The 15,013-nt window shown below is 40.2% G+C and overlaps 1 protein-coding gene across 13 annotated transcripts in view; it reads right to left on the bottom strand.

The window, feature by feature from the left end:
- Positions 1-6,035: 6,035 nt before the first annotated feature.
- DMD (dystrophin) overlaps positions 6,036-15,013 on the bottom strand; it is a 1,947,932-nt gene continuing 1,938,954 nt past the window's right edge. For 9 of the 13 annotated variants that reach the window (XM_064483309.1, XM_064483311.1, XM_031445586.2 and 6 more), the window contains one exon: positions 6,036-8,573. In XM_064483309.1, coding sequence (XP_064339379.1) covers positions 8,476-8,573 — 98 coding nt within the window. In that variant the 3' untranslated portion in view covers positions 6,036-8,475. Of the gene's footprint in view, positions 8,574-13,182; positions 13,215-15,013 lie in introns of all 13 variants that reach the window. The other 4 variants (XM_031445593.2, XM_031445590.2, XM_031445595.2 and 1 more) reach the window with 1 other exon arrangement.

The following is a 15,013-nucleotide window of genomic DNA, read 5'->3' as shown; positions in this document are numbered from 1 at the left end:
TGATAGATATGAATGTATTGCCATTTTGTTCCTTGTTTTCTGGCTTTTTTGTGATTCCTTTGTTCCTTACTTCTCCCTCTTTATGATTTGATGCTTTTCTGTAGTACACTTAGATTTGTTTTTCTTTATCTTTTGTGTATCTACTTTAGATTTTTGCTTTGTGGATACCGTGAGGCTGACATATAACATATTTATAACAATCAATTTTAAGTTGATAACAACTTAAGTCTGAGCACATTCTAAAGCCCTACATTCTTACTCTACTGCCCAATGTTTTATGTTTTTCATGTCACAATTTATATCTTTTTATCTTGTGTATCCATTAACAAATTATTGTAGTTATTGTTATTTTTACCACTTTTTGTCTTTTAAACTTCACACACACTAGATTTATAAGTGATTGACCCATTGCCATTAGCGCATTCGATTGTTCTGAATTTAACTATATATTTACCTCTACCAGTGAGATTTATACTTTTATGCAGTTTCCTATTATTAATTGGCACCCTTTTGTTTTGGCTTAAAGAAGTTCCTTTAATATATCTTGTAAGGCTGGTCTAGTGGTGCTGAACTCCTCAGCTTTTGCTTCTCTGGAAAACTATCCTTCAATTCTGAAGGACAACTTTGCTGGATAGAGTATTCTGGTTGCCTTTTTGTTTTGTTTTGTTTTGTTTTTAGCTCTTTGACTATATCACAAAAGTCCCTTTTGGGTTTGCAAAGTTTCTGCTAAAAACCCTGCTGGCAGTCTTATGGGGGAGGTCCCTTGGAGGTAACAAAGTGCTTTTCTGTTGATGCTTTTATAATTCTCTCATTGCCTTTAACTTTTGATTCTTTAATTATAATGTGTCTTGGTTTGAGTCTCTTTGGAGTCATTTTATTTGGAACCCTCTCATCTTCCTAGGTCTGATTATCTGTTTCCTTCTTGAAATTAAGGAAGTTTTCAGCCACTATTTCTTCAAATTAGTTTTCTGCCCCTTTGTCTCTCTCTTTTCTTCTAGCATTCCTCTAATGCAAATATTGATCCCCTTTATGGTCCTATATGTCCCTTAAGCCGTCTTCACTCTTTTTTATTCTTTTTCTTATTGCGTGTCTTCAAGTTCACAGATCCTTTCCCCACTTCATCTAGTCTGTTGTTGAACCCCTCTATTGAATTTCTTAGTTCAGTTATTGTGTTCTTTAGCTCTTATAATTTCTGTTGGGTACTTTTTTATATCTTCTCTTCATTGAAATCCTCACTTTGTTCATGCATTGTTTTCCTGACGTCTGTGAGCATCTTTATGACTGTTATTTTGAACTCTTTATCAGGTAAATCACTTATTTCCATTTTATTAAGGCCTTTTCTAGCGTTTTATAGGCATACCTTGGGGATATCTCCTGTTTGGTTTTAGAACTGCAATAAAGGGAGTATAGCAATAAAGTGAGCCTGGTGAATTTTTTGGTTTCTCAGGGCATATAGAAGTTATGTTTACACTATACTGTAGTGTTTTAAGTGTCCGTTGTTATGTCTGAACAATATATATAATTTAAAAAAAACTTAATTGCTAAAAAATGCTAGCCAGCATCTGACAATGCGGGGTTGCCACAAACTTTCAATTTGAAAAAAAAAAAACATAATCTCTGTGAAGTGGGATGAAGTGAAGTACAGTGAAATGAGGTATGCTCGTAAGTTGTTCACTCATTTTGAACATATTCCTCTGTTTCTTAATTTTCCTGCACTCTCTGTGTAGGTATCCATGCATTAGATAAAACTGCCACCTCTCCTAGTCTGGAAGGAGTGGTCTGTGTGGGAGATCAAAACTGTTGTTCCGTCCTGCCCAGCTCTAGGTTGTCTCTCCAACCTTTGCAATTATCAAAGCAGACTTCTTTGTTCTTAGTGGCTCCTAGCAGTTGAAGGTGTGCCAAGGTCTGTCAGTATCCCAGAGGGGAGGATCTCGATCAGCATCTAGAAGCAGGCTGAATCATAGTCACCCCTCTCTTTCAGGGTGAAACTGGGAGGTGGTTGTTTCTGTTTGCTGCCTCTGCACTGTGCCTTGGTGGGGATAGCTGGTTAAGAACTACTTCTCTCTTTGTTACAATCTTGTGGGACCCGTGAATGTAAGCCCCACTGGGCACCGGAGCCAGGCAATCAAGGGGCATTCCCTGGGCAATAGCTTCAGAAACCGGGGCACCAGGCGTGTTCACAAGCTCCTTTTTGGGAGGTACAGGCAGCCTGGAGCAAGGCAGAGGAGAGCACGAAGATAATGTGCACTGGCTCTGGGGTCCGTGGAGAGCATTGCGGGCTGACTTTGATGCGCATTATAGTAGAAGCCCACTCCTCGGGCTGTAGGTGTTGCGATAAGCAAGTAGGCATCTTTCGGGGAAAGACTGGGCATTTCTGTCTGCTGCCTCCACACGACGCCCTGAGGGGATGGCTGGTTAAGAACTGTTTCTATGTTTGTTACACTCTTCTGGAACCCAACAGTGATGTGTACCCCCCGCTGGCTACCAAACCAAATAACCAAATGATACTGGCCCCTGGGCTGTAGCCACAGAAACTGAGGTGCCAGATGTGTTCACAAGCTCCTTTCTGGGAGATACCAGTGACCTGGAGCGAGGCACAGGAGAGCACCAGTGTGGTGCCCGGGGTCTCCAGGGAGCGCTGTAGTCAGCTCCTAGATGTGTGTTCAGTTAGGATACTGCCCCTCAGGCCACAGTTACTAAGATAAGCAAATTGGCCTCTTTCAAAGAAAGACTGGGTGTTTCTGTTTGCTGCCTCTGTGTCCTGGGGGGTTAGCCATGGTGAGTCCGCCATGAGCCCTTTAAGGACTGTCTCTTAGTCTATAGCCTTGTAGGTCTCATGGACATAAGCTTTGTTGGCTTTCAAAGCTAGATATTTGGGGAGCCTGTGTCTCTGGTAGAGTTCTTAAAAATTAGGGTTCCAGATAATGGATTCAAACCCTTTTCTATTTAGGGAGAAACTGGTAGTTGCGAGTTCCATCTGGTTGTGTGTTTCCATGCCAGGGGGTGAGGTTTATGGTGACACCCTGTCTCAGCTTCTTCTACTTGTTTCCATGTGGTTTTTTTTTTTTTTCTTAATTTGCCTGACGTGTAGGAGTGGGATAGATTGTGAGCTTCTTGCAGAGGGAATTGTTCTATTTGTAGATAGATTTGGTGTGCCTGGGGGAGGAAGTGAGTTCAGGAGGCTCCTATGTGGCCATGTTGAACTGGAACTCTCAGAAAGGGAGTGTTCTTATTATACAGAGGTCATCTACAGGATATACAGGAAAATTAGATTTCTAGTTGAACCTAAAAATTTAAGAATAATTAGGCTTTAAAAATGTTTACAAAGTGGAGAAACCTGGAGATACCACCTTTACCAAGTGATAAAAGTTAATATCACTGAGAATGGGACATACCACCATTATATACATGCCTCCTGCTATGATGTACTGACACATTATTGCTTATGTCCTATTCCTGCCAAAAACACATACCCTGAATCTAATCATGTGGACACATCACACAAACCCAAATTAAGGCACATCCTATAAGTGCAAAGGTGAGTAAAGAGACATGACTAAATGTCATTAAATCGCTAATTATATCCTAGAGCAGACCAGGGAAACACACATAACTATAAAAAAAATCATTGCACAGTTGTCAGCATTTGAATATGGGCTGTGGAGTACATGACAGCTTTGTATAAGGTTAATTTAAAAATTTTTGTTAATTGTAATGTGTTTATGCAAGAGAATGTCAGTTCTTAGGAAACGTACCTGATGTATTTTAGCATAAAGGGGCATGATGTAAGAAACTTACTCTCAGGATGGTCCAGGAATAAAACAGACTACAGCTGACCCTTGAACAACATGGGTTTGAACTGCATGGGTCCACTTAATCGCAGTGAATACTGTGAATACTACGGTGTGACATGATCTGAGGCTGGCTGAGTCTACAACGTGGGGGACGGCAGACACAGAGGAACTGCATATATGGGATTGGGCACTCCACCCCTTTGTCGTTCAAGGGTCAGCTCTGAGGTGGGGGAGGGAGAGAGGGGAGGGTGTGGAAGGAGAAAGTAAATGGGACAAAATGTAAACAGTTGTTGAATCTGAGTAAAGTCTATGTGAGGGTTCTTTGTACTATTGTAACTTTTTTATAAGTTTGAATTATTTTAAAATGTCATTTTAGAAAGTTGTGGATGAACTAAAACTTTATCCTGAATATATGTAAAACACATACATATGCACACAGACATATATATGTGTAGAAATTAAGGCTAAAGTTATTGTCCGTATGTTTTCTGTATGTGAAAGCCACTCTGAAACACGCCCAGACTTTACGCGCTCCGCACATCACCTGGTGCGGCACGTCTGCTGTCAGGTAAGTCTGTGAGATCACAGTGCTCTGCAGCTGAAGGAGCAACAAAGAATGTGTTTGTGCTTCCTACTCTACTGGCTTTGCTACTGTGGGAAAGAATTCGATTCTTGTCCTTCCTACACTTACTTTGAAGGCAGAGTCTTTGCAAGTGTGCCAGTGCCTGCCTTGGCATTCATTCTGCCATCAGAGCATTGCAGTTTCAGGGAAATCCTGCTGCAGCTCCACAGAACGCAGCCACGCGTCTTGGAGATCTCCCCCAAACACACATTCTGCTGGCTGGTGCACAGACTGCACCACCTCGATCCGTTGTAATTTTTAACTGAAATAATTCCCTCCCTCCAGCCTGTGCCAGGCGTGGACAGGAAAGCCAAATGCCCTCCTCAGAGTCATCCACGCACAGTTGTCTCAGACAGGTTGAAGTGTTGAAGATCCCTCCATTACCCAGTTGAGTGCCATCAAAACAGCCAGTCTGGGCGTCTGAAACAAAAGCAGGTTCGGGGACTGGCAGGGGTGATAACTGATCACTTAAATAGAATGGAAATTAGTCTTGGTATATGTGGACTTCAAGGGAAATCTTTCAGTGTAGTCACTTAGGTTGGCATCATCACCCCATCCTCCAAAACTTAGTGATTCATATCAGGTGCCACACCCATTTAACACCATTCTTAAATCAGCTCGACCATTTCCTGTTATTTCCCAAATCACTGGAATAGGTCATACCTAGTGGACTTTTGTCATTTCATGGGACCAGCAGTATCTGAACGCTGTTGAGGGACTCCTCTCCGTGAATCCTGGTGGGAGGCAAAGACAGCCTCTCCCTAGAGGAGCTGACATTGCCACTAAGTTTCCTAGCCTCCTTTGCGCCTAGGGCAGAAGCCGAGAGGGACAGGGGTGAGCGGATCTCCCTCTGGTGGTGGTCATGACTGTGTATGAGAGGGCTGTCCTCCTCAGAATAGGCGTGACTTCTATTGCTCAGACGTCTTGAAAAGCAAAGTGTAACTTGCAAACTGGTTAAATTGTATACTTGTTATTACTGGAACAGAAAACAAAACAAACACTATGACCATTGTTGCACAGAAATTACCTCCCAAGCTACAAATGCTTGCCACCTTTGATGTAGAAATCTCACTTCTAGGCATATGTTCCACTGATAGATTTTTTTCACAAATGAAATAATGAAATGAGTGATGTGTGTTACTGTTTGTCAGAGCAAAAGACTGAAACCCCACACATCCCACCAAAGGGGACCACTTAAATGATATCCCACAAACACACACTGGAATATTACAGAACTATGAAAAATGAGGAAGCATTTTACATATTGAAATGAAAAGATCTATTTCAGTATAATTAAGAATGGACCTCTTGAGTTCATTCTTAAATTAAAAAAAAACCAAGGTATATAACTGGGTGCATAGAATGCTTTCTTCTGTGTAATAAAAGGGAAAAAGTAGGAATATTTGTTTATAATTGCTTATATAATAATGACACTGTGGAAGGATACACAGGAAATAGTATTTACTCAGAGGGCAGTGAGGCTGAGGTGGAAATAGGGTTGTCAGGGTCTTCTGACTGTTTGGCTTTCTAGATTTTTCATTTTTTAACCAGATGAAAGTCTTCCCTATTTAAAAGTTAAATATCTAAAATAAAAATAAAGTAGTGCAGTCCACTGAATATTTTTTTGTAACATAACTGCGTGCTTTATTGAGATACACAGTAAAGCAGTAATATAATACAATAGTAAGGCATATATTTGGTGAAGTCTGATATGTTGTGAAAATGCAGTAAAACTGAAGTTTAAAAAAATAATTAGTAAATGTTACAGTGTTGGTGTTAAAACACAATATATTGATACTCAAGTAAGAACCCAGTACCTGAAAACAATGACATAACATGCCATGTGATGATTATGCTTCAGTTACATTGATTATGATTTACAGTTTAATACTCGGTGGTTATAAAGAACACGAAATAATGTCCAAATTATGCTTAAAACGTAGCAATAAAGCTCTCAATTTTTATTCAAATATTTTGACAGACTCACTCCAGAACTAATGTCTAAAAGATCAAACAGAAAGATTAAAACAAAATTAAGCACTCTATTTACCTCTGATTTTAGAATGAAACTTAAACTTCTTAGTAGGCAGTAAAGTAACCCCTTGTTTTAAGTCCTGGTTAAAAACAAAATCCTTGGGTAAAGAAAAAGTCCAGCATCACAAAAAGGAAAAAAAACGCAAGACTAAAACCAAATGTTCGTGTAATTTGTTACCTTAGAGCTTTGGGTTTTCTTTTGCAAATTATAAAGGAAAAAGAAAATGGAGAAAAATGTTCACACAATGGACAAGTGGTGAAGCCGTGAAATCAGGTGCACAAGTATTAGGAACACCCCAAAACCAAAGTGAGGTAGAAATAGCATGAGAAGCCATGTTTGATGTTAATTATCATTAGTAAAATAATGAACAAAACCTACTCTCCAACAGTTAATTACACTTGATGTAAGAGGTAACAGATTTGCAAAATGATAGGTCAGTGATTTCTGCTGAGTGAATGATAAAAAAAAATCAAAGACTAATAAGATGAAATGAAAGAGTAAAGCTTTTTCCTACCAGTTAGTCTTCTTGAATGTCCTCTTTTTGAATGATTGTGTTTGTTTATGTATTTAACCTGCCCAATCCACCAGAAAGGGCTTGGAGTACCTTCTTGAACATTTGAATCAGTTTGCATTCCCACTTACAAACCTGTCTGGAATTACTTGTAGAGAAATGCGAAGGAGGGAAACATGGTTCATGGGCTTCTGGGTAGATATTTAACAGCATCACAATGCGATGGGGCTACTGTCTTACACATTTTCACAAGGGTTATTTTGAATGAAGTCTTGCGGCATTTACAAACTCACTGCAATGGGGGAAAATCCTAAAAAAAAAAAAAAAAAACCCGGAAAACCAAAACACCCACTGCTGTTTGACTGTGAGAAAAGAATAATTTAGTTGTAATTATAAAGATCTCTACGTAAGGTTGTGAATATTCATCCAATCCTTCAAGAGTGGCCGGCTCCCTGACAGGGATCGGCTGGGAATCCATAGCCCCCAGCTCTACCCTAGTTGTCCTCTTTTCTGGGAGTTAAGAATGCTTTCTGATGCTCTGACTTTGACTAAAGCATCATTAAATCTAAACCATGGCACTGCCACGGTTCAGGAAGCTGAATATATCAACCAACGGATCACTCTGACATAGTAAGTCCTGTGTATTCATTCATATGTCCCTTAAAAAATTCAGTACTCTAGTTGTCAGTGGAAAGTTTAAAATGAGAAACAGCTGGAGCCCCAGACAATGTTTTAGTGTGGTAGTTTCCTTCTGGCTTCAGGCTCCAGGGAAAATTCATTCAAGACCAAGCAGGTAAGCCTGGATGACCAGAAGCAATTTCTTTCCATTAGGAAGTGGCAAGAGCATTTGAACAAGCAATTTAAAAGGTCTCTGGAAACTTATATCTATTTGTCTATATACCTATAGTAGTTACATACTTATAGACATATAGATATATAAAACGGAAACCCACAGCCAGTCCCACTCTGTCAGCAGTTCCAAAAAGAGCAATGTGAAGTAGCCATTTGGTGGTGTTAGAGGAAGTCCTGTCTTTAATATGCAAGAAAAGAAAAAAAAAGGCATGAATTTCATATGGATATCACGCTAAAAGGATGCAAAACAATGCGCTGCCTCAGAATTTGTGTGTGTGTGTGTGTGTGTGTATATGTGTTTTTTAGGGGTTTTATAAACAATTTTTTTTATAAAGCACACTTTAGTTTACAATCTTTCTTTATAACTGTTATAAATTTTTAAACAACCCAAAATGCGTTCCATATAAAGAAATGGCAAGTTATTTAGCTATCAAGATTTTACATGTAGTTTTCTTATAACTTTTTTGTACAATTGCATAGACGTGTAAAACCTGCCATTGTTAACAAAACAATAACAGACTTAGAAACTACTGAAATCTACAGTATAGTACCACTACCCTTCACAAAAATATAGTTTTTTTCTTGTAAACTCTTACTGTCTAATCCTCTTTGTTGTATGAATATTATAAAAACCATGCGGGAATCAGGAGTTGTCAAACATTTATTCTGCCCCTTCTTCATCTGTCATGACTGAAACTAAGGACTCCATTGCTCTGCCCAAATCATCTGCCAAGTGGAAAAGGCTTCCTACATTGTGTCCTGGAAAACAAAAAGAAAGACCGACTTTACACAAGGTGCACATCACGTCACCCCGACTCTTTGCCACTTGGGAAATCATCCCGTTTCGAGTGAAGACAACACAGACGCTGCATCGAGGGTCTACACAACAGGGTTTGGTTTTTCACCAGTTTCCAGGAAGAAGCAAAGCCTTGTTAATGAAGCCATTCCACATTGTTAGTATCAGGCTCCTAGTGTCATATAAATGGAAAAATGTCAAAGACTACACTCATCTTCCCAATGTCAATATATATCAAAAGGATTCTATGGATAAGCACAGGATTCCTGTCATAATCGGAATAATTAATGATGGGATGTTTCTTTGCCACCTTGTTGTGGGGGGTGATTTACTATGTACTTGTACTACAGTTTTTTTTTTTGACTATCAGACAGTCGCCACTGTAACTATCACCACTGCCGCCACCACCCTACTGCCATTACCATATCTTCACGACCACCACCACAACACGAAATCTTCATCTCAAGGTTGTTTCAAGCTGTTGGCTCACTTGTAAGGCTATGGTGAAGATGACTATTGTCTCTCTGTCTTTACTTGGGTTGAAAAATATTCCCTTGAATGACTTTTTTTATACACTGTTAATATTTGAATTAGGAAGCTTCTGAGTAAAATCACTTTGCGTTCCTAATAACTCTAGAGCTTAATTAGAATATGACCCACATGTAGAGCACGGATGTGGGTAGCCTGTGACTCCATTTTTGGTCTCCTCCTAAGAGAGGGTTTAACTACCAGCCTTTTAATAATAATGTGACATGACCTAGCGTTAACCCCCCAGCACGGAGGACAAAAGTGGCACAATGTCCCTGGGTACTTGGTGGCAAAACTCAGATCTAGAGTAAGATAACTGAGACATACTTTATTACGTGCCTTTCTGTATATGCCCCATATTTTTATACAGCTAATTTTAATTCTTGGACATTAGTAAATCATTCTTCTATTCAAGTACTGCCTTTGAAACTAAAAATGCTTTACTAGGCTATTACTACCTTGCCATGTATCAACTTTACAGATTCCCATAATAACTGTTAAAATCCCTATAAAAATTAAAGATAGACTTGGGCAGGTATTCTGTTCTAATATTTATTTCAACAGACATATCGTTTTTAAATATATGAGAGGATCTGAAGAGGATTCACAGGCAGGCACTTAAACAGCAATGGCACCAGATCAAGGTAAGACTTATTAACAGTCTAATGCCATTCAGCCATTTATATTAAGGTGACCAAGTTTGTAAATCTCTTTGAGTTTTATTAGAGCAGAGAGTTTCAGTGAGGACTAATTATGCCTTTAAAAATCACTCTGGAGTTTGGTTGAGATTGCAAATATAAAAACTTTTAACAAAGCACATGCACTATTCATAGAGTGGGCCAACAGTTTGGCAGCCCTCAGTGAAGAACTAAAATCATCTTTGGCTTTTCTAAAATAGAAAAACCACAGGAAAACATAGTGGGTCCTCTGCTGCTCTTCAGAGCACAAATATATGACTGATGCCACCAGGCTAGAGGGCTCCCTTCGTATCTATCTTTGAGTACCCAACAACCCTGGGAAACCTGCACAGTTATTCACGTATAAATGAGAAGACACGGACTAACTGCAAATTTTTAATTACCTGCGATCTTAACAGGAACTAACGAAGCCAGTAAGAACAAAAGGCAAGCCTATGACGACCTGATACCAAAATATAATTACAACCACTTCTCATTACCCACATCTGCCTATAGTACAGCCCACCCGGTAGCTAGGAAATGTGTTATCAAACATAAACGAGGGAGGAACTCATTTTTTCCCATCGACATATTGATAGCAATCCAAAAGTGCCTATTTCAGACGGTGCGCTAGGAGGTGTAGACTGCAGTTCCAAAGACCATAAAGACAAGTAAGTATATTTATAGATGACATACCCCAGTGCTGCTTCTGTGCCTCCAAATGGTGTTCAGTTACTAAATGGGAGGAAAATGCTTGAGTTTCTCAAGAGCCTGAGTTCTAGAGGTATCTGCTGTTTACAAGTGATCAGGTCAAACAAAGGTTCATGATTCTTAATGCAACACACATACTCTCATAAAATGGTAGGTGGCCTTTAACCTGTCCAGACCGTGAAATGTTCACAAATGACCTCATGGCCATCCCTATGCTAGAATAATGAACGTTTGGAGTCACCTCACTGTGTCTATATTATGCCTTTCATTACTTTATTTACAAGTATCTGTTTCACCCCAATGAGAATTCCAATGGGTTTCATAGAGGTTTTCCTTAGAGCCAGAAAAAAATTCTCTCTGACAAAATACTGCCCCAAAGAATCGTATACCTCAACCTGCTGAAGGCACAAAGTCACACTGTGACAGGGACACAGAAAGCAGATTTGTATCCTGGTTCTGTTACCTATGTGTGTAAGGCAGAAAATGAGTGAGGTCATTAATTTTACCTGACAGATCCGTCTAAAGTCGAAATGAAAGCCTCGTACTAAGAGCATGCGAGGCCTTGGGAAGCAGGCAGGGGTCGGGTGTCTGCGAGGAGCTTCAGGCACAAGTTGACATAAAAATTCGCATATACAAAGTATTCGTTTAATCCGTTCTTAAGCAGGGATTGTTGAACAGAAAGGCACCCCGCGTTTAACATTAGGGAAGTTGTGTGTTTCTCCAAGCTGGTACTAACCCGACACATTGGGTCCCACAAGCCACCTCTGCCTCAGGGGGTCGTTTTCCCCAGTGACTGGGATTGAGATTTTCTGGCAGAGATCCAAGACCTCACTAGCACTCAGGCGCTGTATTTAAAAAAGAAACCATTCCCAAAGAAATGGTGAACATTCAGTTAGCCAAAGCAAAGCCAGCATCCTGGAGTGAAATTTGCTTATCTTTACTTTTTGGTAATTGAATCTTTGAAAAAATATGTAGTCTACCATACATTTGGGGTATTTTCGTAGTATTAAAAAAATCACTCTTGTTTGGATTCTCTGGCTTTCTGGAAATGTATCTGACTGTAACAGACCTCAGGTAGTAAAGTTTCCAAATACCTACGTGACTTCAACTATATGCGCTGGCCTTTTCTGTAGAATTTTAATTCGTTCGTGAAACAAATATGTTCAGGGTGGTTAAAAATATGGTGCAACTTTTTACCGCGAGTTAAAATAAATTTTAAGGGGCACTTACCATCATTCCCCAAGAAGTCTCATATAAGAAGGCAAACCGCCAGGAACAGTCAATGCTTCACCGATTCAGGAGTTTCCTGTTTCTCCTCCCAGCCCACCACTCCCTCCCTCGGACCCCACTGCCCCAAGCAAGCCTTGGAGAGGAGCACTGGTATAGACACGCTGAAGGATCATTAAATTCATTAGATTTGCATGGCATGGCGTCGGAGGATTTCCAGTATGACTTCTTATGTTTAAATGAATCAGTGGCTACTTCGGTCTAGCCTGTTGCTAAGGATCCAGAACCTTCTCATATAAAGGACTCTCATCCCATCCAATCCGTCTTCCACAACAGTATGTGCTTTTGCCACCTATGGGAGACCTTTCTTTCCCTCTCACGTTCTTCACGCTACACTCTTGGTGAGGGCAATCTTGTTTCACTTGGGCTGTCACTCAACACTTTGTCATACGATGTCATTTCATTAGGTGATTCAATGTATAGACAGTATTCCTGGTAGACGTATGAAGCAGCTTTCACTGTAAAACCCCAAACCAGACTCCGTAATAATGCTGTGCCCGACTCATGAAAGGCATTAAAAATCCCTTAAGACTCCGACATTTAGTTTTTATCCCTAGTTGGTTATTGTTCTGTCTGGCTCCAAATGTCAAGTAAGGGAAAAAAAAAAAAGGTAAGCGAGATGACATATGCTTTTCATATACCATTTTCTAAGTGGCAGTAAAACATAAAAGTTAAGAGTGTGGTTCTGGACCCAGACTACCCGGATTCAAATCCTGGCCATGTCACCTTGGACACACTGCTTTCCCTTTCATTGACTCAGTTTCCTTATCTGTAAAATGGGGTTAATAAGGGTACCAACCTATAGGTTTGTTGTGAAGATTACATAATGTAAAGGATGGCAAGTGCTTAGAGAAGTCCTTGGCATACAGTAAGTGCTCAAAAAGTTAGCTAAAGTGGGAAAGAAAGAGTATAGGAACCAGGAAAAAGGTAACAAAAACAAAATGAAGTCATCCCAGAAGAATAAAAATCAAGGCAGCTGGCAGAAAAAGCTAGGATCCTGGAAGTAGAAGGAAGCTTCATGACTTATCTGTTATGTTCAAGCCTAATTTATTTTGAAGATTTTGTTTGTGTTGCAAATGGCAACAGATGATGAATTGCAGGATTCCAACCTAGGGACTGCAAAGGGTTGCTGTTTTAAAGAGATTCTCATTCCCCCAACCCCTGGTCCTGTCGTCATGGTGATGACAATGCCAATGAACATTTGAGGAATGTTCGTCATGAGCTGCAAGTGGAGAGGTGACTACCATCCTCGCGTGATGACATGTGTAATACATACATGCGCGTGCACGCACACAATTTTTACACAAACGCCAAACAAAGCGGGATGAGACAGACAGAAGCCATGGCTGTGAGCCTGAATCTCACTAACCTCTCTCATTGGCTTCCCAGGGGTATTTCTTCCTTTAATAGTAGAGAGAGGAAGAGGCAGAGATATCAGAAAGGGAAAAAAAACATGCATAAATATACAGTTTCATACCAATTTGCTGCTTTTACCAAACAAATGTTGAGATGACAATTCATTTATTCCCTTCTGGAAAAAAAAACAGGAACAAAAAAACCCAAAAGACACATCCAGTCAAATAACCTTTACATACACTTAAAGTTGGTGTCAACAGATAACATGGTCCAAGAGACATCACTTATAGAATCCACAGAGCTCACGTGTTAAGCTGGATGAATGCTGGCACAGCATAGAAGTCTGATAAATCGAGCACTGTTTTCAAGGGCAACTGTAGAATCTCAAGCTTACTGTCCAAAAATATCTGAATCCCTTTATTGTGGACTTGACAATTAACACACCAAAACGCAAACAGTAGTTGGCTTTGCGTGCCAAAAGTCCACACCCCAAATGCAAGGCAGAATGCCCTTAGAGGGTAGACTTGTCCTATTTGATAGAAGCTGAGCATGCCCGTGATGGGACTGGGGACATATGAGAAAATCGAAACAAAGGAGGAAGGAGGAAGTCCCACTTATGGGCAAGACACAGAGCCAGATCTAGGAATGAGCCTTCAACTTCCTCCTTATAATTCAACAGATACCAGGAACCTTGAGAGTCGGTGGCCAAAGACCCATTGGTCTAGTTTGTTTTACATAATCCTACAGGTGTATGCATTTATGTATTTTGGAAAAGCAGATTACGATGAGAAAGGTTTTCTATGCTAAAATTTATAAATGGACGGAAAATTAGGGATCTCTGACCATACCTAGCATATGTTGGGCATGCAATTTCTTTTTTATCTCTGGGGTCTTCTAAGTAAAATGCTGGTTTTCAAACTTTGGCTTTAGCAATGGGACACTTCCTGAAACAATCTTCCATGAAATCCCAGTATTTAGAGCAGATACAGGCAGAGCTGTGAGATCGTGTACAGCATCTCTCTTCCCTCATGACCAGCCATGCTCAGGGGCTCCAAGAATCCCTAAATCTCCCTGAAACAGTTTGAGAAGGCCTAGTCTAGAACGTAGAGGTCTGGAGCTACTACCCCTAAAGAAACCTTTAAAAATTCAAGTTTAGGGTTTCAAAATTCTAGTGTACATTTAAAGGTTTACTAAGTAGACCATCTCTCCCTCCATCTCCCTCTTTTCCTTCCTTCCTTCTAAATTTTCCTGAGTCAGAGTTTTCCTGGGGACACAAAAAGTGCATGTAATAAGCATGGTCAAGATACTCATGATGCTCCTCAAACCAGAAAAAAGAGGGGGAAAGGGAAGGGGGTGAACGTTACTTCATCCTTGATGGCTCAGACAAATCCCAACGTGAATTATTTATCCATTCTTTTTGACTCCTTTAGCAAACATTTTAAAGAATCTCTTAGTTCATGGTCATACTGCCTGGTGGTGGAGTTCATTCCCTTCCCCTACAAGACTGTGAGCTCCGTGAAGGCAGGGCCCACACTTTGCTTATGTCCCCGTCTGTCCCCGATACGTCTACTATACTTTGACACTCTGGGTATTTGATAAACGCTGGCTGAACTGAATTAATAAGGTAGCCACTAGGTCACGGCCAAGAGTCCTTTGGTGTTTTAGGCAACTTGGCCTGGCCTGCTACCCTTTAGTTTGGACGCCAACAGCGGGTAACTCGTTCTGACTTGTAACTTGGGCCTGTTGTTTTAAACTTCAGAACTTTAGGCAGGACAGTGCTATTAGAAAACCGTATGATTTAGTTTCAGAATGTAATTGTGGTTCCTAGAATGATAAAAGTTAGC

Source organism: Camelus dromedarius, chromosome X (genome assembly GCF_036321535.1).
Source record: "Camelus dromedarius isolate mCamDro1 chromosome X, mCamDro1.pat, whole genome shotgun sequence".
NCBI lineage: Eukaryota > Metazoa > Chordata > Mammalia > Artiodactyla > Camelidae > Camelus > Camelus dromedarius.
The sequence above is the reverse complement of the archived record's forward strand: the minus strand, read 5'-3'. Positions and strand labels throughout refer to the sequence as shown.